This window comes from Artemia sp. Qi Xiang Cuo, chromosome 2 (genome assembly GCF_049724085.1).
Source record: "Artemia sp. Qi Xiang Cuo chromosome 2, ASM4972408v1, whole genome shotgun sequence".
Taxonomy (NCBI): Eukaryota; Metazoa; Arthropoda; class Branchiopoda; order Anostraca; family Artemiidae; genus Artemia; species Artemia sp. Qi Xiang Cuo.
In genome coordinates, this window is record NC_142795.1 from 89,094,703 (window position 1) to 89,112,639 (window position 17,937).

At 38.3% G+C, this 17,937-nt stretch overlaps 2 protein-coding genes across 3 annotated transcripts in view; one reads left to right on the forward strand and one right to left on the reverse strand.

Annotated features, from left to right (window-relative positions):
• The window catches only part of LOC148955765 (uncharacterized), a 44,570-nt gene that overhangs the window by 4,031 nt on the left and 22,602 nt on the right, over nt 1-17,937 (reverse strand). For both annotated transcript variants that reach the window (XM_089108334.1, XM_089108333.1), the window contains exons 2-3: nt 11,098-11,178; nt 325-1,428 (exon numbers count right to left, since the gene is read on the reverse strand). In XM_089108334.1, the coding sequence (XP_088964460.1) occupies nt 393-1,190 (798 nt within the window). In that variant the 5' untranslated portion in view covers nt 1,191-1,428; nt 11,098-11,178 and the 3' untranslated portion in view covers nt 325-392. The remainder of the gene's footprint in view (nt 1-324; nt 1,429-11,097; nt 11,179-17,937) is intronic.
• Nucleotides 6,915-8,001, forward strand: LOC148955766 (uncharacterized). Its single transcript, XM_089107904.1, has 2 exons — nt 6,915-7,147; nt 7,497-8,001. The coding sequence occupies exons 1-2, from the start codon at nt 6,915-6,917 to the stop codon at nt 7,999-8,001; spliced, it is 738 nt and encodes a 245-aa protein (XP_088964030.1).

A 17,937-nucleotide genomic window follows, 5' to 3' on the forward strand; every position in this document is an offset into this window, starting at 1 on the left:
AAATTAAGACTGAACAAATTTTTTTCAAATTCGTGACCTGTATAGATCATATTTTTTTGCTAAAAAATCCCAGAATACCAATTTGCCAAAAAAAAAACAAAAAAAAACATGGGGCCGTTTTCGAGAAAAATACATATATGCATAAATAAACACATATACAATTATTGCTCGTTTCAAGAGATAAAATATAAATAAAGTAAAGAATAAATACTAAAAAGGAGAAATAAAAAACATACTATTGCATAAATAAACATAGTAATATATAATAAACATAAATAAACAAATATAAGAAGATGAATAAAAGAGAAAATCGTTTAATCTTACAAGCTGTGATGTTCACTTCTACATTTGTTCCAGTTAGCGGTTGAATGTTTGCTTGAGCTTCTGAACGATCAAGTATCCAAATAGGTCAATTCACACTTGGTAGGGCAAAGTAAAGTCTTAGTTAGTAATTCTCTTTCATCTGGGTTAACAGGGCACGTGGAAACTTCCATTCGACCGATGTCAAAATGTAATTCTAACAGTGGATCAGACTTAAATATAACACAATTAGCTTCAAGTTTGGCAAGAACGGCATTGGCATTCTTATCACTAAGACTTTCCGCTAAGAGAACATGAAAGTCTTTCATAGTGAAGTATATTCGCATTTCTTGAAGTTTTTCTTTGGTGGACTGTGAAATAGCCATTACGGTTTTTTCGGAAATGGGAAGATGCGAGTAAAAACTCAAAATATACTGAATAAAACTATTCAGATAAACAAATTGCAGAGATGCTGCAGCAATTGAAACAACACTCAATTCATTTACCATCAATGAAGACCTTTGAAAAAGGATATCCACTACCTTCACCTTTTCACTTTTGCCTTTCACTTCAGTTTTGTTACCGTTTAACTGACTAGCAATTTCTCTATAAGCCGTAAGAATATTTCTTGAATCAGTGACCTGTACTGAACCGATAGTAAGATGAAAAAGACTCTCGTCTTCAAGCATTTCTGCCTCCAGTGTGACATCTTCCATTTGGAGTCTTGTGATAGGTTGATTTTTAGGTTCAGCGAAATACTCAACCTCTAAAATCAATGACGATAAATTAAAACTTCCCTTTAAAAGTCTTTGCTTCTGTTCGAGTTCATTCTTCTCCACATTTTTTTGCTGTACTGCCCTTTTTTCGTTTTCTCGTTTCTCTTGTTGCATCTTCTTCAGTCAAGGGTGCACTCAGGGCATTAACAATCTTTAGGGCTTCATCAAGGCGCCTATCAACCAGATTAATAGCTAGTGGTGGTAACGTGCTGCTGACAATAAAATTCGGCACTCTGAAATCTTTTAAATTTGTTTGCGTTATTTCAATGTCTATGCTATATTTTTCAAGCAAAGAGGAGCTTCGCTGTCCAAGTTGTTTAGCCCAGCTTTCATTGTTCAGAACAAATACAATCTGAAAAAAAATTGAGTTAAAAAAAGCCATCGCAGGGACAACAATAATATACTAATGGACAACTATCTAGATTTAGGATCCTTTGTCCGAGTCGACGAGGGTTCGAATCTTAGTGTACTCAATTATTTGGTTTGGGAGGGGGTCAGTGGCGTGACTCTGTAAGCTCAGTCAGAGTCGAACCAGCTTTAAATGGGTGCCTGGAGAAATCTAGGGAAGGTAAACAGGACGGGTGTGCGAAAGCACAGGATGATTGGCCCCAAACCCCCCATTATACTTCCTGGCTGAAAAGCCAAGAAACGGAGATCGGCACCGCCGGTAGGGACTGTAAAGTACAACGCCGTAATCTTTACTTCTTTTTTTACAACTATCTAACCTTGTCCAAACTGCTTCCTTTTACTCATGCAATTCTTGGCTGCGACCCAATTTCCCATCTACACGGACTTGGCAAAGGGATTGCGCTTAAACAGCTGAGAGACAAAAAACAGTTTAGGGAAAATACTTCAACTTTTTCTAGAATTGATACTTCGAAAGAAGAGATTAAAGAAGCGGGAGAAGCTGCACTTTCTATATTGTACGGTGGAAAATCTACAGACAATCGTGACAGTTACCGGCACCGAGTCTTTCAGCAGAAAGTAGCAACGTCTACAACTTTCATCCATTCACAAGATCTACCACCTACTTCAGCAGCAGCAAAATTTCACTGTTTCTGAACCTATCTTCAAGTACAAGATTGGATTGGGCTTCCAAGCCCTGCCCTTGATCCTGAGAATTGAAAATAGAGACTTACGAACGGCATGCTGTACCCTATTTTCACGGATCTTTCAGCGGCACCAAACAAAATTCTCACAGTCATGAAGTGGGGTTGTAAGGACTCCTGTGATTGTGACCGGTGCAGCTGTCATCGAAATGGCATCGAATGCGACATTGCTTTCAAATCTTGAAAAGGCTATTCAAATGCTCAGGTCCAAATCGAATATAAAGACGTCATGTGATTAATTAAATAAATTTGATGAATCTCCTATCTTTTTGCATTTTCAAATTATCAGTGATTTTTTAATCAAATTAAAATCAATGATTTATCTAGTTGTGAGAAGTTTCTTATTGTATTCTAGGAACTTGGGGTGGTCACGTTTAGGAATGATTTGGGTAAATTGACATAGACACGACTTCTTTTCTGCATTAGCAGTCCATTTCTTCCTGTATGAATTCAATTTTGCGTGCTGTTGCTCTTAGACCTATACCGACACTTGACTTATGAATGGGAGGGGGGACTGAATATGACGGTTCAAAGCAAATACCAAGCACATAGTCATAATCTACGTACCAGATTTACCTATTACCGACTTCCTATGTGGGCAAATTAGGTTGTTTTTACAAAGTTGTCATTTTGGAAGAAAAGAAGAAAAACGATCAATTTCGCTGCGTCCAATTTTGGCCGATCTTCTCTATGTGGTTGAGAATTTTTTCCGGTTCGAATGGTACCAAAATTAAAACTATTGCAATTTGTTTTAATCTTTGTTGTTTAAATCTTAGATTGACTGAACTATTAGAATTATGCGAATATCTGCTACTGTGACCGGAGTAATCAGCGAACCACCAATCTTTAATGATGATGGTCGCGATTCTACATGCCTAAGTCTAGGATCACCCCCATCAGGGGTGGAAAATGCACACAGCAGTTCCCTTCCGATAAAACCATACTAAATTTTGGCACGCTGAATATCCTAACACTTACCACGCCAGGAAAACTGGATTTTGCACTTAGAGGACTATAGAGGTACAATCGGGATGTTGTCTGCCTCTCTGAGACTTACATCTCCCGAACGAGTAAGAAAAGTCTCTCTGGAGCCTCAATATTGCTATCTGGTCGTAAAGACCAAGTCCATCGACAAGGTGTAGGATTTTTCCTATCACCAACTGCCAAAAAATCTCTTATCACTTTCACCCTAATTTCAGAAAGAATAGCTGTCTTCTGACTGAAGGGGACTGCCAAGGATATCTTTGTTGTGCAATTCTATGTCCCAAACTCCACCAGAAGTGAGGAACAATCTGATAAATTCTAGTCCATGCTAAAAAGCGTAATCGATCAAATTCACAAGAAAGACGTAAAGATTGTAATGGATGAATTTAATGCTATAGTGGGGACGGATAGTGTCGGTCGGTTCAATATTATGGGGCCTTTTGGTCATGGAAAACTCAATGCAATAGGCGAACGATTGCTCGACTTCCGCCTTGAAAACGAGTTATTCATAACGAACACAAGGTTCAAACACCGCCATCAGCATAAAGTTCGAGGTACCCTCGAGCTCTCCAGAGGGTAAAACCGAGAATATGAAAGTGTCACTTCCACTCTATCTCAGAAATTCTGAAAGAAACTGACAAATCACTCTCCCTCGAACACCGCTAATGAGATAGAATCATTGTGAAAAAAGTAAAAACATGTTCTAATGACAAACCATACATTACTAGCCAATTGAAAAAACTAATTAGAATTAAATTGAATCTACTAAAGAGTGGTAAAACATCGGAAGCGAACTCACTGCGTAAACATATAAAAAAAAGAAATACGTAAATCTGCCTCTTCATATTACAAATGCAAAGTCCAGGATTTATTTTCTACAAAGCCAAAACAATGGTATAATAGAATAAAGAAAATTGGTGGGAAAACACATAATAATATAGATTTCCATTTCCAAGAAGACCCTTCAGTTACAGCCAAAAATCTGAACAGGCTTCTTTCTTCCATAGTTCAGAACCTCCCTCCCCTTTCCTTTGACACTCCTTATGATTTGTGCTCTCTCAATTCCCCCGTTATTTCGCCCTCGGATGTGGAGGCAAAAATTAAGAACATTAAAAAGTGTAGTATATGTCCATTAGACATTCCGATTGTACTAATTAAAGCCTTTGCCGACAATCTCTCAGAGCCTTTGTCCTTACTTTTTAATGAAATAACCTCTACTGGTAAATTTCCAAATTGTTGGAAATTAGGTTTTATTACTCCCGTAAAAAAGAAAGGTAAAAATCAAGATTTTGATGGTGTCCGTCCCATTACTCTTACTCCAGTTTTTTCGAAGTTATATGAAATCTTTTTAGCTGAATGGTTGAAAGTAAAAATAATCCCAAATGTTGACCAAAGACAATTCGGAAACCCACGCTCTACATCTACTACCCACTATCTTGTTCACCTTATGGACACAATATGCAACACACTCGAAAAACCCAATGCCTGGCTCAATGTTATCGCTGTTGACTTGCAAAAAGATTTTGATTTAATCAACCACAATATACTATTAGAAAACCTATCTAATGACTTTCAAGTTGATCCTTATTTAATTAGAATAATTGCGTCTTTCCTCTCTAACAAAACACAAGTCGTGAAATACCTGAATGTATATTCTGATCCCCTCCCAATTTATAATGGTGTGCCCCAAGGAACCCTCTTAGGTCCAATTTTATTTCTTACAATGATAAACAACTTGACTTACTTAACTTAAGTCCAATCCGTCCTTGAAGGTCGTCTTGGGGCCTCTTTCTTCGTAACGGCGTGGATGTGCCTTTTGTATGCTTCACGGTCTTCTGCTAGGCGAAGAAGGTCCGAGAGGCGGTGAGGTGCAAAGTTTTCCTTCCACCTTTTTGGGGGATGACCACGAGGACGAGAACTGTGAATTTGGCCTTCGAAGGTGATTTTTGGGAGACGGGACCGACTCATCCGTTGTACGTGACCGAGCCATCGAAGTTGCTGGAGCTGGATCTTCATGAGAATTGTTTGTTGTACTTTAAGGCGCTCGATAAGTTCGACATTTGAAATTCTATGAAGGTAAGTGATCACGCCGATGCAGTGGAGGCACTTAGTTTCAAATGCTGCAAGTCGACAGTTGTCATTTACCTTCAGTATCCATGTTTCACATGAGTAGATTGCGATGGGGATGATCAGGATGTCAAAAAGTCGTGTCTTAAGCCGCAGAGACAAATCCTTGCTTCACCATATGGGCATAAGGGCCTTGAAACTGGAACTTGCGAGGGCGAGACGTCTTTTAATGTCTTTTGATAGACTGTTGTCGCTGGTGATCAGAATACCGAGGTAAGAGAACTCGTCAACCCACTGGATACTCTCTCCATTAATTTTCAGGTCTGGCTTAACTGTATCCTGTGGCTTTCGTGAGCAGCACATAGCCTTTGTTTTTTATACATTTATGATCATTCCAAAAGAACTAGTGGCTTCGAAGACTAGTGGCTTCTTAAAACGTGCAAATGCCGCATTTTCCCTCCTTAAACTCCTTAAAAAATTTAAATGCCCTAAATCGCACTGTTTAAGGATTTTCCTATCATTTGCACGCCCAACCCTTGAGTAGCCTGTCCTGTTTGGCATCCTGGCATTTCCATTGAATTGTCGGACAGAATAGAGGCAGTACAAAAAAGGTGCCTAAGAATTATCTTCAATGAGGGTAAAGTACCTTATATTTCCCTTCTTAGGAGAGCTAGTCTTGTCACCCTTAAGGAAAGAAGAACAAAAATTACCTTGCGTTTTGCTAATAATGCCCTTCATAACCCTCGAACAACCCCCCTTTTCCCCGGTAAATATTCACCCCTTCGACCCCGCCTCCCGCGTTCTGTGTCAACAAAATTCCCACTTCTCGCCCCAATAAGAGTTTGCTCTGAAAGATATAGAAGAACTTTTATCCCTTACACAGTTGACATTTTCAACCACTGAATCTCCGCGCCCCCCCCGCTCTCAATCACTCTTTACCTCATAGTTATTAATTTTAATGTCCATTTTGCAAATTTGGAGGTTTTATATTTATGTTTGTTAGTCAACAACTAACTTATGTTTTTTGTTTTAATTCAACTTTTTTCTACTTGTTAATTTTACTAGTTTTTTTTTTTGGGGGGGGGGGGCATTTTTGCTGACTTGACATTGACCTTCTAATTTTATGAGTTTACTTTGTACTTTGTTTTTAACGTTTTTATGTATTTGACATTGACCCTTTTATAATTTTCTGTTGTTGTTTGATTGTTTGTTTTGTTTTTGTTCTTTTTTCGCTGTATTTGACGCTAAAGTGCGAATTCGGCCCTTTTGGGCTTGTGATAGCTATTTTTCAGCAATAAATCTTATCTTATCTTATTGGCTGAGAAGGCCATATCAGCAATCATCAAGACAGCGATTGACGCCCTCAGACGTCACCCTCAATGAAAAACCATGGATCACGGATGAGATCATTAGGATTTGCAAGAATAAGCATTTATTTTTTAATAAATCCAAACACAATAGCCAAGACACTTATAAGCTCCTCAAAAGGAGAAAAGAGCGATAGATTAGAAAGGCGCTGCGTAAACCCCTGCGGAAGAAATGCGATGACTACGGTATACAATTGAAGAAGGGGAACAGCAGAGCAGTTTTCAGAATGGTACGCGAGTAGAGCCAGAAAAAAGACCCGCAAATATCAGTAATACTGGATAAAATTGAAAAAGAGATCAACAATCTAAAGATGAAACTTAAAAGATGGATAGAGTATTTCAAAGATAAACTCAATCCACCTGTAGCTGCTGATCCTGAAATGCTACTTCGCTTCCCCATACCCGACCAAGCGCTCAGACCACCATCCACACTCAAGTCAGAAATCGAGCTTGCAATCATGTCACTGAAGCAAGGAAAAGCCCCAGCCCCAGACGGAGTCACCTTCGAACTCATTAATATCGGATCGAATGAGGTAACAGATCTGTAGAACACCCTTGTGGCTTAAATAGCGATCCGATTGTGGCTTCGGAGTGGGAAACTGGCCATGTACCCCAACAGTGGTGCAAGGCTGCCATTATTCTTATTCACAAAAAGAGGCCAAAAAAGAATGCGGAAACTACCGTCCAATCAGTCTCACGAGCCATCAGTCACGTTTCCTGACAAAAGTCCTACTTCGACGAATACAAGCAAGAACTGCTATTGCCAATGGAGAATATAAGGTGGGTTTCCGCCCTGGAAGATTCACAATCGAACAAATATTCGTCGTTTGACAACTTATCGAACGATACATCGAATTCAACCAAGAGCTCTACCAAATATTTGTTAATTTCAGTAAGGCATTTGATTTATGGCACGAAGGACTATGGCATATCGTTGTTCACTACGGGATCCCTTATGAAATAGTCCAGATAATCAAGAGTCTGTATGACCAGTTTCAAGGCCAAGTAATAACTGCTGATGGGTTGTCAGAAGAGTTTACAAGTTCGTCAGGAGTATTTCAGGGTTGCATCTTATCACCATATCTCTTCAACCTCTATGCGGTTATCTCAATAATACATTCGGGATATGGCACTACTATAGCATGGCTGCTGATAGACGATCTTGCCCATGCTGATGATAGGGATGTACGAACCAACTCTTCACAAGAACTGCAGCCACAAGCTAATAAGCTCTCTGATACCACTAAGTTGTTCAGTATGGAGAGCAATGTCAGCAACACCGAAGTCCTGGTAAATACAAGACATGAGCTAGACAAACCATCCGTTATCAGCATAGGTGGAAGACAGGTTGAAAAGGTGAACCATTTCTTGCACCTTGGTAGCCTAAACTCCTTATAAAAGTAACCATCTATCCAACAGACTCAAAATGCATCTATTGAACAGTTTAGTAATTCCCATAGTCGGGTATGGATTCGAAACATGGACACTGAAAACTGAAGACGAAAGAAAACTTCTAGCTTCCGAGATGAGATGTCTCCGCTGCACCGCTAGAATCAAATACACCGACCCCATCACAGATGCGAACGTACGCCAAAGCTTCCATTCGACTGAAACCATTCTCAGTAACATCATGAAACTACAACTGCGTTGGTTCGACCACGTCAAGCGAATGGAGCTGAGCCGACTCCTGAAAATCGCACTTGAAGGATCTTGAAGAAACATGGAAAGCCCCCCCCCCCCGAAAAATTCCCTCCCGTGGAAAAATCCTCCAGACATTTCCAACCCTGCTGATAATTTCCCCAGGACAATCCCATATGTAAAATTGAGTCGCCAAAGTAAAATTAGGACAAATAAAAAGAATTTCCTATAGGAATTCAAGCAAATTCTCCGTGTAAAATCCCCCCCCTAGAAAAATAACCCTTGGAAACTTGCTTCCTTATAGACAACAAAAGGAGAATAGTCATTGAACTCAGGCAAAAACGTGTTTTTTCTCTCTTTTTTAGAGGGATAGTAAAGCAATAGTTAAGGTCCTTGACATTGAAAATCTCAATGGCGTACTTTTTTCGATTTGACCTTGCGTTTGGGGGTATCAGGCTCTTTTTTCAAAATGTATCAAAAAACCTTGTTTAAACACAAATAATTGTTCCACTGATTCAGGAAAAAAAGTTACTTTCACAAATCAGGATCAATTGTTAAATATCCCGTGCAAAGCCGTTTTTTTCGAAAAAAAAGGTAATTGACGTGCGTAGGCCATGGGCGTACAGAGGGGAGGGCAAAAGGGGGCAGGTACCCCCCCCTAGAACTTCAGATTTAAACTAGATATCGCTGAAAAATCAGATGGTTGAAAAAAGGTAGATGGCTAAAAAGCAGTTGATGGAGCTGGAATGAGAGAATAAAAGTCTAACAAGAAGCAATTATCCATAATATCTTGGAAATTGGAAATCATAATATCCAAAAAGATTAATGCTAAAGCCTATTGATGATTAATAATTTCTGGTGATTACTTATTAATAAAGAAATCATAGGTATGATAGAACTTGCTGGCAATGTAAGGTTTTGTAAACTGTCAATATAACGTCAGCTCCCCCGCCCTTCATCACAGAATCGGCTACCCCCCCCCCCCTAGACAAGAAGCTACCAAATCTGTAGCTTCGTAGGCTACAAAATCCATAAAAATAAACTTAGAAAAAATACAAATGTGGCGTCATGATGACAATTTTTTGGCCCAAGCCCACCATTGACTTGGCGAAACATTGGCGTCGTGCATTTGACGTTATTTTAATATGTTACAATGGACAATATTAAAATAAACAATAATCATACAGGAAGCATAAACCTTAAATTGTCTAAAGTAAATTCTAAAAGAGAATTGAAGTAGCAATTGAGGTTTTATTGGGGTGCAAATTCGCTTTACTGGGAAGCAAATAAAACCTATTCAATATTGATATTGGGAAGCCGTCTCGATAGATGATCAAAAACAATTTTTGAATGCGGTTTTAGATTCTTGATTCTTTTTTTTGGTTATCTTACTTTATTCGAGTTTTTCCTCTGTTTTAGATTCTTGATTCTTTTTTTTGGTTACCTTACTTAATTCGAGTTTTTCGTCTGTGTATTGGGACATAACCTTCTCACACTAGTATTTTTGAAACAAATTTCAGTTTAAAAACTGGTTCAAACTATCTTTTGACTCTCTGATGTCCTTATTTTCTAACAAACAACAGTTTGTATATGCACAAAATTTTGCCAGAATTTTACAACGAAACATGCCATTCATGCTCTAAATTTAACATACATAACAGGCTAAAACAAATTTTTAAGATACCTAATTTGAAACATAAAGCCATATACATTAGTAAATTTTTTTTCGAGATTTGGTTGCTATAAAGTTTTGCTTACATCTTCATGAATAGGTCTTTTGTTCTTCAGTTATCTCTTGCATCCGACTGGAATCAGTACACAGCTTAAATTTCTTGCAATAAATTCTAAAGGAGCCACAGTAGTAAGGTCATATTAACTACTACGGTCATGTCCCTTCTGACTTAATTTTGATTGATGAATCGCCTAATTAGCGTAAACAATTCTAATGTCCTGTCACTTTTGACTTAATTTTGAGTGACGAATTGTCTAATTAGTATAATTAATTCTATGATCAAGTCATTTTTGACTTAACAGTGATAATGCTTTCGATAGTCCTTCTTACCTGTGGTTGTAATGCTTGAAACAGTTGCCCTTATCTACAGCCATTACAGGTACAACAGCCACTCCTATATATAGCCATCACAGGTACAACGCCCCCCCCCCGGGCTACAGCCATTACAAGTCCGACGGTCACCCTTATCTATGGCCATGACAGGTCCAACGGTCTCCCCTATCTGTAGCCATTACAGGTGACTCTCCCCTTCAGTGTAGCCTGTCCAAGTTGGTCTGAAGCTCGCGGATGGGGTTTCCATCCGCCAACATTAGGCATCTTAACGCAACTAACCCTACCAAGCAAGGCATTTCTAAAAATTAAAAAAAAAAAAAGATAGACAAGCCTACCTCAACTAATCACGCCAGAGGAGGCACCAATCCCCCTACAGCTATTTGGGTATGGAGGCAATGGGTTTTTGTGGTCTGAACCTCGGCTCAGTTGTGCACATCCATCCATAATAATAATAACAACATAGGGTGAGGACGCGTAACGGGACTGAGGCTCACTGCCCTCAAATCAGTTTAGATCCTTAAAAAAAGTACTAGAACTTACAATTTTCTATCAAATGAGCCCATGGGCGTAGGCAGCATATTATCCAAGGGGGGGGCAGTCGATAGGGTGATGGAGGGCCTTTTATCAACTGCTTTTCCAACCATCTGCTTTTTCAGCCATATCTAATGTAAATTTGAAGGTCTAGGGGGGGAGGCAGCTGCCCCCCTGCCCCCCTTCCTACTCCCACGAATGAGCCCAAGTTTGCACAACCACCCCTTCAACACAAAGATGCCCTGCAAATGAGTGCTTACCTAAATGGTCAGCTTTGACTTTGCACGGAAGATTCAAATCCTGCAGTACTTCAGGTTTTATCATAACATCTCGAACTGGACCTAGAAAAATTTTAAATGAAATAGCTGAATATTCAAACTCAGAAACGCATAAATTCAAGCACTTGATGCTATTTATACTAGAATGGACTGTCTTAAATAATACTGATACAAACGTAAACATATTACAATAGCCCATAGGGACAAACAGGTCCAACCTAGCGGAGGGGGAGGGGGGTTTAAGGCAGTATTTCCACCAGAAGATGGGAGTCAAAATTGGAAAACTTCATGTCTAATATTCAAGCATAATTTTATGTTGAAATATATTGTACTTTTTCTAAATACATTATGCAATGTTCACATAACACACACTTACTATTCCATCTTTTAATAGTAATCTATGTTTCACATATCAAACTTATTTTTTCATTTCCTTCTATGGCTAAATGACTAGGTATATAGTAAAATGTAATAACTTAAATTAATCTTCCAAGGCTGTTTGGGTTTTCTTTGGTTAGATGAAGATCTATGTTTAATGATTCTTAGGAAACTCATGGCAGATTTAGAGTCAAAGAATATCGCTTTATGTTTTGTAGTGTGATGCAGCTTGATTATGGTACCCAAGCCCAACATCACTGCAGGTACTTCAGCTGTTAGTATGATGGTCTACATTGTGTTTTCCATGACACATAGACTCTGCTCTTATGAGAAGTATCCACTTCCATATCTTTCTTCACTTAGAGATACATCTACAAATAGTGGAACATAGCTATTACAGTAACTTTTTACAAACTCTTCAAAATGTTGCACTGTAGTTTGGGAGTGACTTCCTTCTTCCTCTTTGGGGGGGGGTGAGGATTACGACTTTACCTCTGGTCTGATTGATGTCCATGATGGTGCTTTTTTATTTTATTTGCAACATATTCTATCTTGATTGATTATAGCTATTGTGTCCAGCCTGAAATTGTTAAAATTTCAGCCCGGTGACTTTTGGGCTCTAGCCAGCTAGCTCTGGCTTCTGGATATAATGTATGGGAGGAGTTGTTTCCAATTTTGTTAGGTACCTTATAGATAAGAACTTAAATGTGTTCTATTGGTAGGAGCTCTGCTTCTTGTAGGAAAACTTAAATGTTTGTTGTTTTCCTACATTCTGTAGTAAGGTAGATTGTTCTATTTTGTGGAGATTCCAGTCTGTTGATGAGCTGTTTTGGGCAAGTTTCATAATTGATCAGGTAATACTCAATTACTAGTCTGATGTATTATGTGTAGAGTTTAAGAAGGCAGAGTTTATACCCTTAGGCATAGTTGTAATAGAAGTCATAGTAGTAATAATTGTATTACTATTAGGCCTAGTAGTGTCAATAGTAATAGTGATAATAACAGTGGCAGCAGAAGTATTAATACATTATTTTTACAAGTAGTTGCAACAGAAGTAGTAGTTGAAGCATTAGTTGTAGTACAGAATGTAGGAGTGATAGAAATATTTGTAGTAGTGTGCAAATATTGCCTTTTGGTCAGATGATTTTCCCCTTTTAGCATTCTTTGAAAGATCCAACTTAATAACCAGATCAATTCTTAACATACACTCTTGTGACAATGTGCATGCACATAGCATCTTTTGATTTAGTTCAAATTTTCCTTCAATATTGTAAATGAAGTAGTGTGATCATCTCCCTTATCATTTCCTGAAAGTTCCAAATTAGTGTACCCAGTCACTCATGAAAGGCTCACCTGAATTCTCTTCGTCTTTGTGGAAAATAAAGCTCAAACATGCATACCTTTCTCAATGACATATACCATATGTAAACAATGAACAAATAGCCCAATCTACAGCCCTCATCCTGAGGACTTTGGGGAGGTTGAAATCCCCAGACATAATTACAGGACCAAGGATGCTGAAATAAGTACTTCTCTTAAATATTTCATAAGATTTATTTGGGGGAATGAAAGGCTTGTGGAGGAGGGGCTGGTTTCCCTCCATTTACTTTTAACTCTTAAAAAGGCACAACAGGATTGTATATATTGATTCTGATTGTCACTTATCTTGTAACCACAAACAATGTGAGCCTTTTCTTGATATCATGGCGCCACCATAGGTTTAATACAACTGCCATGGGAAAAATACAAATTCTTCCTTAAAGGTTGTGACCTTTTTAGATCGGTTTAGTGGCCAGAAATGTCAATATGCCAGTTAAGAAATAAAACTATGTAGCCAATTTCAAAGCTAGGCTCCAGTAAATGGCCTGTGGTAGGCTTGTATATATTGATTCTCATTGTTAGTAGCAACCTCCACATGAGTCAGCTTCCCTTGCTACTCTTACCTTGGAAAATGGAGGGTTCCCCAGGGAACACAGAACATTCTAGGGCCCCAATGACTTGTAATCAACTGTTGTATAGTTTATGGCCATGGGCATAGGGAAGGAGGAGCAGGGAGGCAGCTGCCCCCCCTAGAACTTCAAATTTACGATAGATATTAGTGAGAACTTTTCGTATGTTGGAATATTTTGTTGGATGTTACCTGGTAGATGGTTAAAAAAGCTGGAAATAAACAGAAATTTTCAAATATCGTATGCAATATCAACATTTACGTTTCGATCTTCAATATTGATTTTCGGTCCGATCTATATATAGGAGACTGGCCCACGATTGGCTTATTTTGACTTGTTTAATTCTCCATGAATTGATTCAAGCAATAAGAAGTTACTGAGCTTATTAAAGCAAAAGTAACTAATTCAAAACCATCCTTGAAAAAGACAATTATAAATACTCCCCCATTTTTCCACCTGGATGCCTCTCTATCCAAGTGGTAAAAAGTGCCAAACCTAGGCCATCCCGGCACTGGTTTAGTCGTCTCTGTCTTACGTTTGGCCACTGGACAAAAGAAAAAGAAAAGTGACCAGGGGAACATTAAAGCTTGTTTTACGGCTATAAAATTAAGAAAGAATATGGTCAGCATAAAAAACTACAAAATGAATTTCATTAAGGTTTTAAAAAAAATAAGGAGTATTAATCTCAAATTAGACATTGACTGATCAACACCAAAAGTAAGCCGCTCCGCTAATCTTGGTGTTCTACCTTTCAGTGGTGGCAGTTTTATTTCAACTTCTGTCTTTAAGACACTATTCATCTCGTCAGTTAGCGCAAAGTCTCTTGATCCAGTCTTTTTCCAAAAGAGGACCTTACGTTCTTCATTTGCTACTTTTGATAATGATAACATTGTGAACAGAATTCCCTTTCTTGCTCTTCAGTTCAGTCAGAATATAATCACCAGCCTTGACTTTCTCAGTGTCAAATTAAAAGTTGCTGGTAGGGGGCTTGTCTTCAATGTCTATGCTGGGGTCTGAAGAGTTGTTGTATACAGGATCGTCTACTTCAGAATCGTCACTCTAACTGTAACTCTTGTTGCGAGAGACACGCCTTTTGCTGTTTAGTCTTTTCACTTGTCTGACTTTCTTCCGTTCCAGGACTAGGGCTTTTTGGCAGATACAACTTTTATCCAAGCAGTAATGCATTCTTTCATAGGGGTGTCAGTGAGCACTTCTGAATTTTTCATATTTTTTTCCTGTTGATTTTTTGGGTTTGAGTTGATTGATAAAATACTGCAAGTAAAGTAAAAAGTGAGAGGCAGCCATTCAGCCAGAAGTGTTTTCTGAGCTGATCATGATGGTTCCTGGTAAAGCTTCCCTGATTAAGATTTCCAGATACTGTTTTTGTGGGGAAATAAGTAAAGGAGGGACTGTGTTCCCAACAAATTAACACCAGCAAAAATCGTAGTCAACTGACCTCTTTCTGCTGACGTGACCTTCCCTACTTACTTCTGGCCTCACTGTGCAATAATTTTACCAGGCTTGTGGATTTTTTCAGACCTGATTCGTCAAAACTTCCAATGTCTTGTGGTCTGAACATGTGTTTATATAGGCCTCACTCCAGGTTGTTAAAGGAAGCTCCTACACTGTGACAGTTGAAAGCAGTTGTCCGTAGTAGGCTTGTACTTATTGGCGTTCTTACTGATAGAGTTTTAAGTCAATCCATAAAACCACGGTACCAATCTTTACCTGTAATTCCTCCACTGCTTCCACTACCTTTGCAGTTCTGTTATCCGGGACTTTTATGCTCTTAATAATGGCATAAGTGTAAGCAAATTTACACGCTTCTAGGGGAATACAGTCTTCTTCTTCTTCTTCTATTTAAGAGCAGGCGGGCTTTTCAGTAATACTATTTAGCCCTTTTCCTTTTGTTTCACTCTGTGGGCTACAGAGCTACTGGCTTGATTGCCTCATATTTATTAAATATTTTCAGATATCTTTCAGTAGGTCTTTCGACTCTAGGAGTTCAAATATAAGCTGATAGATGTCGATTTATATGCTCTGTGTGCAGGTACAGTCGGCTAGGCTCTTGGCTGATTGTGAGATTTTGTGGTGTTTGAAGCATTTTAGCAGTTTACAAAGCAAGGTATGTTGTGCAGACGTCAGCATATTACATTCAAATAGGCAATGGTAAATTGTTTCATTATTCATATTAGAATACCTGCAAAGAGGGGACAGGGGAATTGAACCACTTAAATTAGAAAACTTATACGAGAATGCAAGAAAATTTAGTCCATTTGTTCCAGTACGAATTTTATGATAGATTTTAGAAAAATACTTATTGGGAAATGGGGAAAGGATAGGAATATTCTTATTAAAATTAATATCTGATAGTCTCCATCGGTAAATATCTCTAATTGGGATTGGTCTCCCACTTGGCTGGTCAATGTTTATAGCATTTTTTGCTATTTCATCAACCTGATGATTACCACTTATACCAGAGTGGCTAGGAATGCACTGTGGATAAGTTCTTATGCCACTTGAAGCAAGATTATCTATAATACTGAGACAATGATAAGTGTCAATGTCCAACTTGTACTGAGGGGCTGAGGCCAACAACTCAAGGCTTGATAAAGAGTTGGAATATACTATAATATTATTTGAATTTGCAATCAAAGGTTGGTTTTCCTTAAGGTGTTCTAATGCCATGATTATGGCATTTAACTCAGCAGACATTATAGATAAATTATTATATAATCTCTCGCCCATTGCAATTTTCAGGAGAGGAAGGAAAGCACCACTTGCTACCTTCTCATTCATTTTTGACCCATCAACAAATATTTGGAAGTGTTTTTTATAGGTAATTGTATTAAGTTCAGCAAATTTTTTCTGGACAAAAGCAATGGGAGTTGAATCTTTATTCCACTTTGAGAAATCAGTATTTATTATGGGAATTGACCAATTCGATGGGGGGGGGATTGGGGGAAAGTAGGTGCAATAGATTTTGCCGGAACAGGGAACTTCTTCTGAATATTGGCATACTCATCTGCAATGCCTCTGTACATGGCTGGATTTCTTAACCAATTATGTAGGGTCTGTGAACTATTTGATTCAATTTTTGTAAGATGTTTTGTCAAGAGAAAGCTACGTCTCTCCCTTATTGCTGTTAATCCACTCTTCATAATCAGAAACTTGGTGCTTGTGGGTTTTCTAAGACCAAATATGAAACGTATTATATCATTTTGTGTTGTTTCAATTTTTTGCATCTGGGTCTTTGCACATGCACCATAGACGATGAGCCCATAGTCAATATGGGTTCTTATATGTGATTTATAAAACTGGTGTAAAGTTTTCTCCTTACAGTCCTAGGGTGTGGAAAGAAGTCTTTTTAGTATATTTGTTTTTCTATAGCATTTTTTTATTGTGTTTGAAATGTGGAGGTGGAAATTAAGTTTTTGGTCAAGCATGAGACCTGGATAATTAATATGATTATCTTCTGGAATAGTTGTTCCATTTAGAGTTAGTTATGCATTAACATGGTTTCGCTTTCGGTGAAATTGGATCATTTTTGACTTGGTAGGTGCAATGGGTAAATCTGAATGTGAGAGAATTTTTCAAATTGGAAAAGTTACCTTTGCAGATTTGACTGTGCTATCTTAAAGGTGTTGCCAGATGACCACAGCACCAGATCGTCAGCATATTGTAGATTCGTGTGGGGGAGGTTCATGTCCCAGAGATATAGGGAAAAGAGGAGGCAACTGAGGACTGCTCCCTGAGGTAGGCCTTTGGTTATTGTCTTTTGTGGTGAAGAGGCTGAACCAACACAAACAATGAAACTTCGCACTTCTATGAAGGATTTTATAAAAGATACTAGCTTGGGGGGTGGTACAAGGCTTGCAAGTATGTTTAAAAGGATTTGGTGGTTCACATTGTCATATGCCCCTTCAAAATCTAGGAAAGCTGCAACTAGGACATTATTATTTGAGAATGATTCATTTATTGCATTTGTTAGCAAAATGAAAGCATCTGTTGAGGAGTGGTGTTTCCTGAATCCAGTTTGAGTGTTCGGGATCATATTATTTTTTTTCAACAAACCAGAGGAGTCGGTAATAGATCATTTTCTCCATTATTTTCCCCATCACAGGAGTAATCATTATGGGTCTATAGGACTCAGGGTTATCTTTGGGTTTATGATTCTTTAGGATTGGTAGGAGGGACGAACATTTCCATATATTGGGGAACATAGAAGATGCCCAAGCCTGATTATACTAATTTAGCAGTTCCTGTTTGTATGAAGGGGTGAGATTCTTTATCCATGTAGGGTGTATATTGTCATAGCTGCCACTAGTTTTGGTCCTAATATGATGTTTTGCATTATTCTTTCCTGGATTGAAAATGGACTAGTTATATAATCTGATCCTGGACGTGGTTGATAACTTGGGTTCATAGGAATTGGGGACATTTTGCTTCGATTATTTGATGTTAGCTTATTAACAAAAAGAGTTGCACATAGCTT